The sequence below is a fragment of the Notechis scutatus genome, chromosome 1 (genome assembly GCF_049901735.1).
Source record: "Notechis scutatus isolate UNSWTSFEM ecotype Mainland chromosome 1, rNotScu1.2, whole genome shotgun sequence".
NCBI lineage: Eukaryota > Metazoa > Chordata > Lepidosauria > Squamata > Elapidae > Notechis > Notechis scutatus.
Window position 1 is genome coordinate 155815668 of NC_142009.1, and position 16368 is coordinate 155832035.

A 16368-nucleotide genomic window follows, 5' to 3' on the forward strand; every position below is an offset into this window, starting at 1 on the left:
AGCTCTTCTCCCACAGATGATTTTCTTACTGAAGAGAAGCAAGGGTAGAAACATAGCAGTTTTCCTTTTTATCAGTCCAGGACAAGGAATTTACTTACATGGTCAATGAGCATGATGACTAAGATAGCTTGTTGGTAGTTACTAGTTAGTAAAAATATTTTTGACTGTTAGTATGATTTTCTTCTACATTTAAATAGAATATCAGGACTTCATGAAAGTTTCATTATTTTATTAGCCTTGTGCTTATTTTATTTTACTGGTGTTACATAAATTTCATTCTTTTCCTTCAAAAAGCTTGGCCACTAATGAAAAAACAGGTGGAAAAGTGACAAAAGAACTGGCAAGGTTCTGATTTAGCCTCAGTGATCCTTAGATTGTACTGTATGAATTATCAGAATTTTGTTTGCCTTAAAGGAGAAGGGTGGAATAGACCATGAGTATACCGAAAAATATGGTAAAGCCAAGAGGGTTAGCTCTACAAAGAAAAATTTCCATACTTAGTTATCTAGAAAATAAAAAATATATATAGTGAGCATAAAAAAACTTGAGTGGAATTGAATGGAATGGAAGAAAATTTGAAATACATTAGTATCTGAAAATATTACTAAGCAATGTAGTTATAAAACATGATGTCACATGATTACATTGCTTAGTGACAGCAATTCTATCAGTTTACTGCTTCATTAAGAGAGCATTGTGGATTACTAGACAAGGATCTTCTTGCAACTTCCTAACGGGTTCCAACAAGCAAAGTCAATGGGAAAGCTGGAAGGGAAGGTCTCAAGTCACTCCTGTAAATTGCTCCCACTCCCTTGGCATTTTCTTCTGAGGCCCAGCTATGGAGTACCAGATTGTAGGAATCTAGTACTCTGTAGCACATGCCTGCCTCTGCCAACTGTCTTAGCCATAGAAATTTTAGCTTGTTGAATGTCATCCAATCTCAAGGGTCCATCTTCTGTAATTACATTGTCATTCACTTTATCTTGTCTGTTGTGGTTTTTTTTAAGTAAAATTCAAGAGTGTTCTATCATACTCTTCACATTTGAAAATAGGCCTTTTTGTTGTCATTAAAGTGAACCAACATAATTTTCCTGTATTACTTCTTATTATTATATGCCAGTCTGCTTTAGCTGAGCATCTACAAAGACTTTCATACATGCCTGAATGTTCTTAGTTCCTCTCTCCAACACCATCACAATGTTGGGACACAATGGCAAGATTTGTGGGAGGATATGTCATAAGTAGAACTCTTTTATTTTGCAAAAATATTTCAGTGTAGAGAAGTGCTGTGGTTGTATGTTGAATAAAAAAATCTATTCTGCTTATTTTAGGAAGAGAAGTAACTTTTGTGGGAGAGAAGATCAGAGATAGAGGTGACGGGGGTCTTAGGCTCTTTGCTTGCCTTGAAGCTTGCTTACATGCACTTACAATGTAAAAAGAGGTGAATTTGGAATCAGACATCAATGTGTAGGGTACCTCCCTTCGCTTGTCTCTTACTCTCATCTTGATTTGATGGGGGCAGAGAGGCTTTGAGTCAGTTTCGACTCCTGGCAATTCCCTGGACACATCCCTGTACTTTTCATATCAACATTTCAAAAGTGGTTTGCTCTTGCCTATTTTCTAGGGCGAAGAGAGAAATTGAATCATCCTGCTGACCCTAGTCCCCAAGCTGGGACTAGAATTCATGGCTGCAGTTACAAATTTGTGTCTGCTACATGTAATTAATAGTATATATTTCAATATTTTTTGTTTCTGTTCATTCTACAGGCACCAAAGATTTGAAAAGGCCTTTCTGTTAGCAGTTGATATAGGTGCCCATGACTTATTTATGGTAAGATATGCTTGAAGAATTTTAAATATTATTGCTGCTATTGAATGAATTATGACATTTTTGGGCACATTAACCAGGATTGAATTTATAATATTTTTAATGTATAAGCTTATAGTTCATAAGCTAGTGACAGCTCTAAAATCAAATAATAATTTGTAACAATCATTCTCAATATCTATGGAGATTCTCAGTCATCCAAATCATGGTTGTTCCAAGGATGCTTTTTTAAAAAGGCAACTGGACCTTCTGGTTTTTCTTTGAAGACATTTCGCTTCTCAACCAAGAAGCTTCTTCAGCTCTGACTGGATGGTGAAGAATGGAAGGATTTATACTCCTTGCAGACAGCTGATCATTTGCATTCTTTTAGTAAGTCCTTAAGGTTATCTGGAAGTTTATTTGTGTCATCAGGGTCACCTGAGTGGTGCAAATTGGTGCGTAGCCTTCTTGGAACTGTTAAAAGGACTGTGTTGTAGATTGGAGATAGATGATGTTGTATCCCCTCCCCGTTGAGAGAGGGCTGTTCAGTTTTGACATAGATGACCTCTTTAACTCCTCTTTCAAGCCAACAATCCTCTCTGTCCAAAATGTGGACTTCGTTGTCTTCAAAACAGTGGCCTATCTTTTAAATGCAGATGGACTGCTGAGTCTAGTCCTGATGTGTTTTTTCTCCTATGTTGTGCCATGCATTTATGAAGTGGCTGTTTCATTTCCCCAATGTACAGATCTGCACATGAAAGGACTATAAATCCTTCCATTCTCCTACCATCTTATCAGAGCTAGAGAAGCTTCTTGGTTGAGAAGCGAAATGTCTTCAAACAAAAACCAGAAAGTCCAGTTGCCTCTTCAATAAAGCATCTTAGGGACAATCATTCTCAACAAAATTTCTCAATTCTTAACAATATATTATTTAATATGATTGCCTTGTGATAAATATAGTGTGAATGAGCTCTTTATAGTATAATACTATAGTTTTGTTTTAGTTGCATAAAATCTGAACCATTGTCATTTCTGCCTTGCATTCTGGTGGTTAAGTATTGGACAATAGAAATACAATCCATTTCCTTTGTTCTAGGCTTCTCAAAAGTATTTGGTACCATTAGTTATATAATTGTATTCTAGAAAATCCTGTTGAGTAAGTCTGGAAAATCATGCTCCATTTCCAGATCTTAGTATTCAGCTCACTGGTGGCCTTGGATTCATATTGGTTGGAGTAAATGCCAGATCCATTTGTAATTGCTATGTTATTTCATGACTTGGTTATAGATAGCAGACAGCTGGAATGTATTATTGAAATCTGTCTAAGCAAGGGCAATGCTATCATCCCCTTGGAGATCTGCCCTTCTGGATTTTTGGTTCCACAATAACCCAAAGATAGGGAAAGGAATAGCATTATACTTACATGCATTCTGTTGCTTGGTTAGCATATAGTGACTTGAGCTCTTTATAAATTATCTGAAGTAGCATATCTTAATGCGTCAATCCTAGTGTGAATTTCAGGAGATCAGATGACAGAATTGAAGGTCACAACATTAGTAGAAGACCGACTAAATACAGATACAATCTCAGGCTTGAGCCTACACTGTGATGATGAAAGGTGATATATCATTACTCCTCCTTTATTGCATAAATAAACTATTGACCAGTTATTTTATTTAGGATTGTAGAAAGGAGAACACAAATAGGCCACACTTTTTGGCTTCTATCACTATTTTGTTCAGCATTCTGCCAATAAATTACTTGGATTTGCTGAGATCCTGGTTCCTCGTGGTCAGAGTTCATAGTGGTGACAGCAGCAGTAACCCACCATGTTATCTGAGACTTCTTTTGATCAGTGGTCTCTGAAGAAATGGATTGGTTTCTTTCTAGCATGGGTACTCTCTTGTATACTTCTTTCTAGCATGGGTACTTTCTTGTATACTTTTTTCTAGCATAGGTACTCTCTTGTATACTTGATCCATGATCTTTCTGGCAGCAGATAAGATGTAACAAACTAGATGCAGGAGTAGCAGTGCTTCAGTTTGGGAGAGGTTATAGTATGATTACATATTGCTCTCTCTTGAAAAGTTACTCTGGATCCAGCTATATTTGGTAACTATTGCTTGATCTATTCCCTTTTTGAATTAACAGAATAACACAGTTTGAAGGGACCTTGGAGGTCTTCGAGTCCAACCCCTTACTCAAGCAAGAGATCCTATATCATTTCAGACAAGTGGTTATACAATCTCTTCTTAAAAACCTCCAGTGTTGGAGCATCCACAACTTCCAAAGGCAAACTGATTCACTGATTAATTGTTCTGTCAGGAAATTTCTCCTTATTTCTAGGTTGGATCTCTTCTTGATTAGTTCCATCTGTTGCTTCTTGTCTTGCCCTCAAATGCTTTGGAGAATAGGTTAACTCCCTCTTCTTTGTGGCAGCTCCTTAGATATTGGAACACTGCCATAATTAAAACTCTAGTCCTTTTTTTTCATAAGACTAGACATATCCAGTTCCAGCAACCGTTCTTCATGTTTTAGCCTCCAGTTCCCTAATCATCATTATTGCTCTTCTCTGCACTCTTTCTAGAGTCTCAACATCTTTTTTACATTGTAGTGATCAAAACTGGATGCAATATTCTGAGCATGATCTTATCAAGGTATTATAAAGTAGCGCTAATACTTCATGCGATCTTGAGTATTCTTCTGTTAATGCAGCCTAGGACTGCATTAGCTTTTTTGAGAGCTGCAGCATGCTGCTAGCTCACATTTAGGTGATTGTCCAGTAGGAAGAGGGCTGTCAAGTGAATGGAGGGATACAGTTACAAAACACACTAGAGGAAACTAATTTTGCTTCTGAAATTCTACAAGGACAAAATTGATAAAATGACAAAATATTTTAGAAGAATTATCTATAATTCCCAAGAAAGTAGACTTTTTGGGTAAGCCAAATAAAACAGATGACAGTGATGTCATTAATGTTATAGTTGTTGTGATAAATCATTATCATTATTTAAATCTGAAAATTTGTAATCCATGGATATTAATTATTTCAATTTATTTTGACCAAGGATCAGAGACACCCCCCCAAAGATAAAATGACATTTAAATGTCTGTAATTAAAACTTTTCTGTAAGACACTATATGAGCTTATTATTTAGCAGAACACATGGATATCAATTGTTGCTGTGCCAAATTTTGTAGTATTATACGTAACAAAATTGCTTCGTCTAATAAAAGAAGGTAATTTAAAATTCTTCTGATAGACCTGGCATAAGTAGTAATAAAAGAAAGACAAGATTTCTTTTGCTATCATAAATGGAACAATATAGCAATGCACATGAAATAGATATGACAGCACTGAAGCTGTGGGGAAATAATTAAATAATAATCATAAATGGGGAGGGTTCAGATCTGGCCATTCCACTATAGATCACTTTATAGTTTTATGTCCTCTGATTAAGAAAAATAGGGTGGTAAACCTAAATTCTGCTGTATCTGAAGCAAAATATGTTTATTTTAAAGCATTAACTTCTTTAGTACGACAAACCAAGGAACATAGCCACATTTTACCATTTTACCCTATTCAATTTATGCAATCTTTGATATAGTATTTTCATTGGCCTCTATAATGATTATTGAAATAATCAATTGCTTTGGATCTTAAAACAGATTAGTAATCATTCTTTCAGGTGGGGTTTTGATAATACTTAACATTCTTTATAATCTAAAAGCTATCATAAGTATACAGGCAATCCAGTCCTGTAGAAGGAAGCTTTTTTGCCATCTTCATGTTGAAGATAGAAATCTAGTGCAACTTAGAAATAGTTTATGTTAAGTCCTTACTGAGTCAGTGAACTGGACAAACACATGTCGAACAAATGAAATCAGTGGAAGCATTGAAAAAAATCCACTGGAAAGAATATCTAATACCACTCTTTCTTGGTTAAACCCTTATGTTTTGGTAAGATAATAATCTTAAAAATAAGAATTTAATTATATTCTGAAATAGGTGGAAATGTTTCACTGGTTGTTTAAACCCTTCATCACATTTCACATATTAGATTTCTATAACTGACGTTTGAGAAGTCAATCACTGCAGTGAGGTATTTACTTGTCCTCATTCTGTAACCTCTGTTGAAGACAATTTACAATCAGAATAAAAGTAACTCAATTCTTAAGTGACCCTATATTCAAGCCCTCTGGGAAGCTCTTTTCTTAAAAGATTTCTGCCGCAGAATCGACAATTAAGTTTAATGGACGATGGCAGTTTTACAGTCTCCCAGCTCATTGCTGTAGATCTGCAGGAGACTTTATTGAAAAACAATAAAGGAAACCTTAGAGAGTTACATTAACTCAGCTCTTTTGCATAATTAAGACATTCTGTTTAAATTAGGCCTTGACACTAACTGCTTATATAATTTATTCTATTATGCTACTTGCCTTGTTGGTTTGATCTTAATATTTAATTTCTGTGTTCAATTGCACAATTACACTCTCTTTTTATAGTTTTTGAAAATTCCTTTCTAATTATACAAAAAGAAATTGCACGAATCTTTTAATACTTTTCAGTATAGTTCTAATCATCCAGCTTATTCCATCTAATTAGAAAGATGTGTGTACTGTGATAAATTTTCTCAATTAAGCATGTTTTAAAAGAACCTTCTGAAAGACCCCTCTGAAATATTTCTGAGAAAGTATGTATAATGCATACAGATACCAGAAATGTATGTGTGTATGTGTGGTCTTTTTTACACTTTTTAGAAAATCTTTTTTTCTTGTTTGTGGCTTTATACATTTATTATATACTCATAGATGTTCTTGTGGCTATTTGGGAGCAAGCGCTTTCTCAGAAATGAATGTGTTAACATTAAATAGACATAAATTCCCAGCCAAGTGAGAGTCTATTTTTTTAATTCAGAGGATCCAAATATGAAGTGCAATTAATACACTTTGCAAACTGTTCTTCCATGATGTGGCTTGGATACCACAGCTCCTTTCTCAATAATGTTCAGAAATCCCAGTTACATATTTATAGTTCCGTGTAGTAATGATTAGTCGCTTTCTAGATATAGTAATTCAGGCGTTTGCTTTCTAGATATAGTAATTCAGATGTTCAGAACCACGTGATCCAGTTAGCTTCTGAGGATTCAATGCCTATTTTCTATGCCAACAAATAAGGATGATTTCAATCCCCTGCTCTTCAACTGACTCTTTAGAAAATAGTGCCCCTGGCCAATTAATACTGTTCATACAGATGAAAATATGATTCTCTGTCAATCTGTCTGTCATTACTTTCCATAAATAGTAAACTATTGTATTCAGCATTCAACAAAGAATGTCTTATGTCATAATTCCTGAAAACACAGAAGGAAATTCTGAATCACTAAATGTATTTTTCTATGCTTGGAATAAAGATCTTCTACGCAGGTACATTAGTTCCCATACTGAGCAAAAGTCTGAAGCGCTTGCCTCATATGTGCCTTCAATTCAAACCATTCCTTGCTATTTGAGGCAGTTATTGTTTTCAACTCTCCTCTATTTAAACAGGAGGATTTACTTTTCTTGCACCAGTGGACAAATATTCTCTCTTGCAATTTTATCCTGGTCTAAAGAAAGAGGTATCTATATTCATTTCCTTCAAGTGGATGACTCTTTCTTGTTTGTTCATTGTTTGTTTTAACTTTTGGGAAGGAACTGTTTCGCTCACAGAGTTGTTGTTAAGGGGAAAATAGGAGGAGGAAGGTGTATTGGATATGTTTGCTGCCTTGAGTTATTTATAAATATAATGAAGGCAGGATATAAATAAATAAGTAATGTCTTTGAAATCCTTTCTTTCTTTAGCATAAAAGGGATTTTACCTTTCTTGTTAGCATGTATATCTTGTGGCCACTTTTGCCTATCACAGCCAGGTAAGCGACAGCTCTGCTTTTTTCTATCTCTTTTCAAATAGTTTTGGAGGAGCTTTTTAAACATTTACCTACCAATGAAATCTTGACTGGTTTTTAAAAGTCTCTTTTGTTTTTTTTTCTTATATAATTTCAAATAAGTTCTAGCCATTCTTCCTTGTAAATCCAATTCTTTTAGCTTGGTGCATCATTGAATCGTGCTAAACTAAATTAAACTGTTTTACAATTTCATAAGAACAAGAAAATTTACACACATACACACACACACACACACACACACACACACACACACACACACACACACGTCGGCTACAGTTCGACAGATGCATAGAATTTTTGCTACCTAGCTTTAGAGAGTAAAAAATTTGACAAATTACAACAGTGGCTTCTCTAAAACATCAGCAGCAAAAATCTTATTTTAGATGTACAGTGCTTTAAAAGAACTAAGTTACATTTTAATTACAAATGTAATCTTTTTACAAATGTGCATACTAAAACGCAAATGTAATTGAACTAGGATTGAAATATTTCAGGCTGCATATAAGTAAAATCTACGCATTAAAAGTAAAATGATGTAGATTAGCCTACCAATACAGTTGGATACTATAAAAAGATAACGGAGACCAAGTTTCTAAGGTTCTTAAATCCTACTGTTTCTTTTATTTTTCTTATATGAATCCATTTCATGTATTCATAATTATGTATATACTTATACCTATTATCTTGTAAGTGATTGACAAATCAAAATAAATAAATAAATAAAATAAAAAATAAAAATAACTCTAGAATTTTGACAAAGATTTTGGGTACGTACACATCTGAAGCAATATCGAGTACAAACCTGCTAAGATTATTAATTATCTTCTTTGTTGCATCCAGTAGCCTCACATACTGGCCTGCCAGAAGCTGACTGTCTTGCCAGTGAGGAGCAATGGGGAAGGAAAACCCTGGCCACACCTGCCTTTCCTAATTTTGTCCCTGTCCTTCTTTCTACAAGATGCCCTGCCTTTCTAGGGCAAAAAAGGAGCTCCCTCACCTTTCAGAGCTTTCTGCACTGATCTGCTGGCCATTGGTGCAAAGCTCTTCTGTGACTTGCTAAACTTTGAGAAGCCAGCCCTTGCATAAAAGGTGGCAACTTCAGGATGAGCGTCTCAAAACCTTTCCCTTGCTTAACTCCTCCTTCCCCTAGAAAGCCACATTTCCTCAATAAAGAAAGCAAAACAAAAAACCTGGGAGGGACGGACTTTTACTGATCAGGCAGTCAGACAAACAGCTTAAGCTTGGAAAGACCCAGCATCCTCTATTTTATTGACTAAACTCATGTTGGAGCCCATCGACTGTGTGCTTCTAGCAGGCACACACACTGCTAGAGAGAAGTTCCATAAGGATGGGCTCTGGCATGAATCTGAAAGCTCGGAAGGTAAACCTCTGGTCTTGGTGACCAACCCAGATTGGATCCTCTAGAAAGATTTTCTTTTCTTGCTTGATTGGTTCCTCTACTCTTCAGCCTGGAATCAAGGTAAAGATTTTAAAAGGGATAAGATGGGACAGCAGAGGTGGAGAGTTTAGTTTTAGCACCTATTTGGGACAGGTGGAAAAGTTCGACAAAAGGGCCCTGACAATACTGTCAGATCTTTTTGCACAAATTAGCTGACTGGTGTCCAGCCAGCTGCAAACCTCTTCTGTCTCTAAAAAACTTTGGGAAGCTGCATAAAAGGCTGAGCTTCCCAAAACCTTCCCCTTGTTTAATCCCCTCCCTCCCTTCTTCCCTTCTTGAGAAAGCCACATTTCTTCAATAAATAAAACAAAAACGGCTAGGAGGGCACTGCGGCATCTCCACGGTCTGTTGTAAGGGGGAATGACTGCAGGGCCACTACAGCTGTGATAACTTTGAAACAGACTCGTATGTAATGTTGGGGTTTCGGTCATAACTTTGAACCATTGTTAAGTGACCTGTCATTTCTGGTGGACTATATGGGGTATCCTTACTCTAACAGAATGGTATCCATCAATAAATTGGATTCATACACTGTCACTCTTTTCAAAATATGCTACTCCAGAAGCATGGTAGATTCTCTAAAGCAGATTTATATGGGAGGTGCAGGGAGAAGGAGAATGTATTGAAACTGCAGAATACCCTTGCAAAATTTTTGTCAGTAGTGTTCAGTGTAATTTTTAAAATGCAAATGGAAGACTAGGAATGAAGGCACCCTTGAGTTTGTAAACTGCTGTGGGAACTTCCCGAAGAATGGAGTAAAAATACTGCAAACGCAGTCTTTGCAAGAGGGTGCCTGAGGTGAGATATCAATCAAGATACACTCTTGTGACAGTTCTGTTAAGTGTTGTATATTGCTGATTTTCCTCAAAGTGCCTAAATGTGAGAATAATATAATAACTGTAATACTATTGTAGACAGCTCCTCTTAAAGAGGTTTTTCAGGTAATGGTTTTCAATATAAGTGAAAATTATTGCATAAAGTGCCATATCACATATACATGAAACAATGTTTATTAGTTTGTATAAAATTCAGAAATAAATGAAATGAATAGATGTCATCTATTTTTACTGTGCCAAAGCAGCTAATCTTATACATCAAGGGTCCTCAAACCACTGGGCTGCAAACTGTCAGGGCCTGAGCCATGCAAATGTGTGAAGCTTCATCTGCACATGGTGGGATCTAGGTAACATGTGAAACCACACCCCACCCACCAGTGCATAGAATGTTTTTTTCCATGGATCCGGGTGCCCAAGAGGTTGGGGACCACTGTTATATCTGACAGCAAAGATCAAGCATTATTAAAGTTGTTCATTTTAAATCCTTTTGTAGTGGGGTCCATCTTTTGGAGCCATCAGTTTGAAAGGGCAACTAGTGTTCTGTTGTAAATAGGGAGTAGAAAAACACTTGAATAAAGGTCATATGTGATGATCCAAGCAGTATATAGATATAAGAAACATTCTGAAAAATTCTTGGAATTTTGCACAGATAGCTGCAAGATTTGATTCTTCAAAATCAGTGCTGGTTTAATTTATGTGGTAAATAAAATGTAATTATGTAAAGGAAAAATATTAGGAACTGTTATAGTTCCTTTATATTCTTAACATAAAAATAGTTAGGCTGCTTTAATACAATTTGCATCTACATCATAAATATTAATATATGGCACTACTTTGATGTAGAAAATGTGATTTTGAAAGTTCATTTGAAAATAATTTGTATGAATTTTAACAAATTTTTAATATAAATAATAAAGCAAATTATAACAAAGCACTTGGATCATAGTTGATACATTATATACATACAAATAAAGATCACCAGTTTTTATTATTCAATGATTATTTTATAATCACAGCTTAGTGCAGGGGAGTACAATGTACTTCCTTGTACACTGCTTCTGTGTAGCCTCCAAAATTCCCAGAAATTGTGCTGCTAAATTTTGGAAGCAAATTGTCATTCTTCAGCATTATATTTGTTTACATAGTTGTTGAAAGTTTCTAACAAGTTCTTAACAAAGAAGTGTATACTCAAAGGAGAGAAGGTATATAACCATACATAACCTTTATTTGGTAGTGCTTTATATATTTTAAAAAACTGAGCAGAAAAATCACTTTTTAAAAACGTTTTCAAGTATCACAGCCAGTTATCAAAACTTGGCATTGTGAGTTTAATCTGAAAATCCTTTTAATTCATTTGTATCAGATGAACATACTACTAAGTATGTAATAAAAACGAGATTCACAATTACGGTATTACCTCAGCTGAATTGATAGTATAAGCTTTTATCCCTTTAAGAAGTTCCTCAGGGCTCTCCTTTTTTTTGACAATGTTATTAGGATTATGGACAGAGGAAGTGTAATATTGATGGCAAATTCTTACTACTTTGCCTCCAGACAGACATTCTTCTGAAACCACACCTGTTTCAAGGGTTCTAGGCACCTTCAAATTCCCTGGAGTTTTAGGAGTTGCATGCCTTCATCTTTTAACTTCTGCTAAGGTTGGAGTTCCTTGAGTCTTAGGTTTGCATTTCTAACCATTTAAACATTTATATTCATCAGGGATGACTCATATTTCTTACACCATTCTGTTTTTACCTTAAGTTACTGATTTGTAATATCATCAGAGAATAAAAACAAGTTTTACAAGTTTACTCCAATTATGGTTGCATATACTTAGGAAGGAATTAGCTGGGATGCTTTATTTTGAAAGCACCACAGAGAGAGACATAAATCCTTCTTGAGTGGTGTGCATAAATGCTGGCATTCAAAACTATTAAGATTATTGAAAGTGCTTCTGTCACAATAATAGTAATACCAAAAGAGGAGAATTTGAATAAATTGATAAATGAATTAAGGCCTATCACTTACAAGAGCCAACCAGCACTAGCACCAGATAGTAAACAGTGAAAGAAATAGTAATATAAAAGCAATAGAAGATTATGCTGAACATGCCGCTGTGCCATTTTTTCATAGATAGTGGCAGACTGCCTGTCTCAAAGTAAATAGGTAAACAGGAATTCATCCAGGTGGCCTAAACTTTGTTACCAGGAACATAATAAATTATTGTGTAACTCCCTATAAAATCTTCAGTATAACCAGGACATGCCCAACTGTTTTGACCATATCTGAGATACAGATAAATCTTATAGGAAGATTTGAAGAGAAAGCTTTGTGATAAGACAGATACATTTTTCTTATAGAAGAAAATTCTTCACAAAAAGATTTATATTTTTTGTTTCATTGTCAGAATTAAAAAAGAATAGATTGATTTGTAATTATGCAATGACATCACTGAATAATTATACCAGATGTTCTCTACCATGCTGCTTTGAGAGTCCAGCATTGGGATATGACTCCACTCTCTGATATCATAGAGCTGAGTCTGCCACTATAAAAAGCCAAAGTCCCCATCAACCTCCTGGAGCTCAGGGCTATCTTCCTCGCCCTGAGACGCTTCCTAGATAGAGCATCAGGGTCCCACATACTAGTCATGACGGACAATATGGCCACCAAGGCACATTGTCAACAGGCGTGGGGGACCAAGTCCAGGGCCCTGATGCAGGAAGCAGAACATCTGGGGAGGTGGGCAGAGAGGAACCTCATGTCCCTCAGGGCAGACCACATCTCGGGGGTCTAGTTGAGTCGAACTCAAGTTGACCACTCGGAATGGAACTTCCACCCTTCCCTGTTCCAAGAGTTGTCCCTCATATTTGGAACCCCAGTGGTGGATCTATTTGCCACTCCCCAGAACACACAGGTAAGCAGGTTTTTCTCCAGGTTTCCGACCCAGGGAGTAGAGGGGACCAACGCACTTCAGAGCAAGTGGCCTCCAGGTCTCCTCTACACCTTTCCCCCTCTTCTGATCATTCCGGCCGTCATTCGGAAGATGTTGGAGGAGAAGGCAGAGCTGGTACTTCAGGCGCCGCATTGGGAGCCGCATTGGAACCAGGAGGCCCTGGTTCGCAGACCTGGTGAACCTGTCAACTCAGAGACCATGGAGAATCCTTGCCAACAGAATTTCTCTCAGCCAAAGGGCCCTTCTACATCCGGAACCCCAATGGTTCCAACTGGCCGCATGGCGGTTGAGTGGCAATCATTGAGGGATTCCAGCCTCTCTGACAGGGTCATCGCAACCATACAGGATTCTTGTAAAGTGTCAACAAACCGACTTTACGGTGCCACTTGGAAGAAGTTCTGTGAGTGGTGCTCTGGGAGGGCCCGGAACCCTACTTCAATATCTGTCCCTGAGGTGTTACAGTTTCTCCAGGACAGGTTGGACAAAGGGCTAGCATCCAAACACCCTCCGCCGACAGGTAGTGGCCCTAGCATCAGTCCTTTCATGGGGTAAGTATTCCTCCCTCTCCCATTACCCCTCAGTCCGCAGATTCTTGAAGGAACCCTCGAATCTGCACCCCCCTGTTGTCCATAGGAATCCCACCTGGGATCTCCCTAAGGTTCTCCAGGCCCAGACGGGCCCTCTTTTCGAACCCTTACATATGGTAGGTCTTCATCCCTTGACCCTCAAGGTATCCTTCCTCTTGGCAATCATGTCAGCCAGGAGGGTTTCTGAACTAGCAGCCCTTTCTGTGAGGCCCAATCTATGTGTTTTTCATGACAACCGGGTGGTCTTGCATTTGGACCCTTCCTTTGTGCCAAAAATTAACTATTGGTTCCACAGGGCACAAGACATTGTACTACCCTGACTTTTGCCCGAAACCCCACCACGTCTTAGAATATCAGTGGCACACATTGGATGTGAAAAGGTGCTCAGGATTTATCTAAAATGCACTGCTTCTTTTCACAAAACTGAATCAATGTTTGTGTCTTTTCAACCTGTTTCTCTGGGGTCTAAGGCTTCATCTTCCATGTAAAGCAGGTGGATCAGGGCATGCATTTCTACCACCTATGATACCTTAGGCTTGCCGGCTCCCAAGAAACTGACTGCACACTCTACTTGGAGCGCAGTGACGTCGGCAGCTTGGGCTACCTGGTCTCCAAGATTTGTAGGGCAGCCACATGGACCTCACCTTCTCCATTTGTCTGGCACTATCGGCTGGATTCCTTTGCCTCTGCAGAAGTAACATTTTGAGGTAATTCACCATTAGGAGAATGAGCGCATACAGGGAGATGTATTGAGAGTGGTGAAAAATAACACACAAACAGCACACAGATACACTGTACAGTAAATGTAGGTTTTTACTTCCAATAAATGTTTAAACACAGTCCAAACAAGCAGTCCAAGTCATTCACAGGTAAAGCAGTCAGTGTTCAGTTCAGGGATAATCCAAATGTCAAAGTCCAGTGTCAAAAACAGTTCAGTGACAGACTTACATCAATGATCGGTAACAGTCATTAGGAGGAACGGCAACTCTCTCCAACAGAAGGAACAGAGAGACTCACTGAGACTAAATAACCCAGGTTTCTGGCTTCATCTTATGGCCGTTTGAGAAACCATACCCAATTACAGTTTTAAAATTTTCTTAAAGACATAGTATTAAAATGTCTATCCTAGTTTATATATTTCCAACCCAAATAACTGTTAGGTGACTTACATTCCTAACATAGCATTTAGACGAAGGGTACTCCAGAGGGTGCTTCCAGTGTTGGATTAGTGGGACCAGCCGGGACCCTCCCTGGGACATGCAGACTTTGGTATGTCCCAATGCTGGACTCTCGAAGCAATGTGGTGGAGAAAGGGCATTGGTAGACTTACTAGTGAATGCCCTTTCTAAACACGCTGCAAGAGCGTCCAGCCCAACCCTGTGGCCGTCTGGTCTTGTTTCCGGTGTGTGTGTGTTATTCTCACGATGTTTGTTTTTATTCCAGAGACAATCTTAGTCTGTCAAGATTCTTCGCCAGAAAAGCTGGGGCTCTCAGCATAGGCTGGCTTTTTATAGTAGCAGACTCAGCTCTATGACATCAGAGGGCGGAGTCATATCCCAATGCTGGACTTTCTTGAAGCACGTTTAGAAAGGGCATTCACTGATAAGTCTACCAACGCCCCTTCTAAAACAGATTTCCTGGGATCAGGTTAGGAGGAAATGTGAAGGTTAGCACTGTTCCTCTTCTACTTCTTGCAGAATGCCAGTGCCCTACAATGGAAGGCCAGTACATTTTAGTTGAAGATATTTCTGGAGAACATCCCCTGCAAGCTGGACATGCTCAGCTTTGCCACCTCTCTTGGTACTCATTACATGGCTTTTTCTATGTGGTTTGGGTGCTTATTCATAAAGGAGGAATAGCACATGAATTCTCTGTACACTTCACCAACACTAATCTACTTGGCACTCTCACAGAGTGAGTACAATATCCTCCCTCATTCCAATATCAGGAGGAACTTATTTTAATTATTTAAAAGATTTATAGGGTCACCCATCTTATGCAACATTGGGCAGCTTACAACAGCCATAAAACCAATAAATAAAACAATCATTAGAAAAATAGAAAACAATAAACAAAAATGTTGCACCATAGTTGCCCCCCTCCTTGGAATGCTCCACAACAGATTCAGCTATCCTCATTCCCTGCCTTCTACCCCAAAAATCCCAGCACCTCAGTAAAAAGAGAAGCCTTAGCAGCCTTCTGAAACGCTAGAATGGTAGGGGCCTTTGAAATAGCCAGCAGGAAGGTGCTCCACAAGGTAGGGGCAACCCTGGAAAAGGCACGTTTCCAAAATCCTACTAGAGAGCAGGACGTGAAGTGTGCTAGCTTATCTGATCTAATGGGATGGGTGCTTAGTTGATAATAGGATCTGATGTATGACCCCAAGTTGTCTTTAGTGTAGTGATTAAAGCACAAAATGAGAAATTTAGAAATTATTTATATAAGTCCCTCAGGCACAGAAGCTGCCTGGATGACATTCAGACCAATCTTCCTCTTACTGTCTAACTCACCTCACAGATTTGTCATTATGGGGAAAATAGGAGAAGGGAGCATTACAGAATGTATGCTGAGCTGTAAAAAAAAAGCTGGATATAAATCTAATAAAATGAGCTAATCTGCTTTGTTCCACGTATGTATAACTTTATAATAAATAGTTTACATTTTTCATTAGAAATGCTAATCTGATGAATTCAGGTGCAACAATTTTATTTGACTTCAGAAGTACTATATTTTTTCTCTATTTTTCGTTGTGTTATATTAGAATAAGTTACTTCAAAG

General features: G+C 37.7%; 1 protein-coding gene across 2 annotated transcripts in view; it reads left to right on the forward strand.

Moving 5' to 3' along the window:
• Positions 1 to 16368, forward strand: part of WDPCP (WD repeat containing planar cell polarity effector) — a 173843-nt gene that overhangs the window by 99760 nt on the left and 57715 nt on the right. For both annotated transcript variants that reach the window (XM_026668428.2, XM_026668429.2), the window contains exon 13: positions 1768 to 1831. In XM_026668428.2, coding sequence (XP_026524213.2) covers positions 1768 to 1831 — 64 coding nt within the window. The remainder of the gene's footprint in view (positions 1 to 1767; positions 1832 to 16368) is intronic.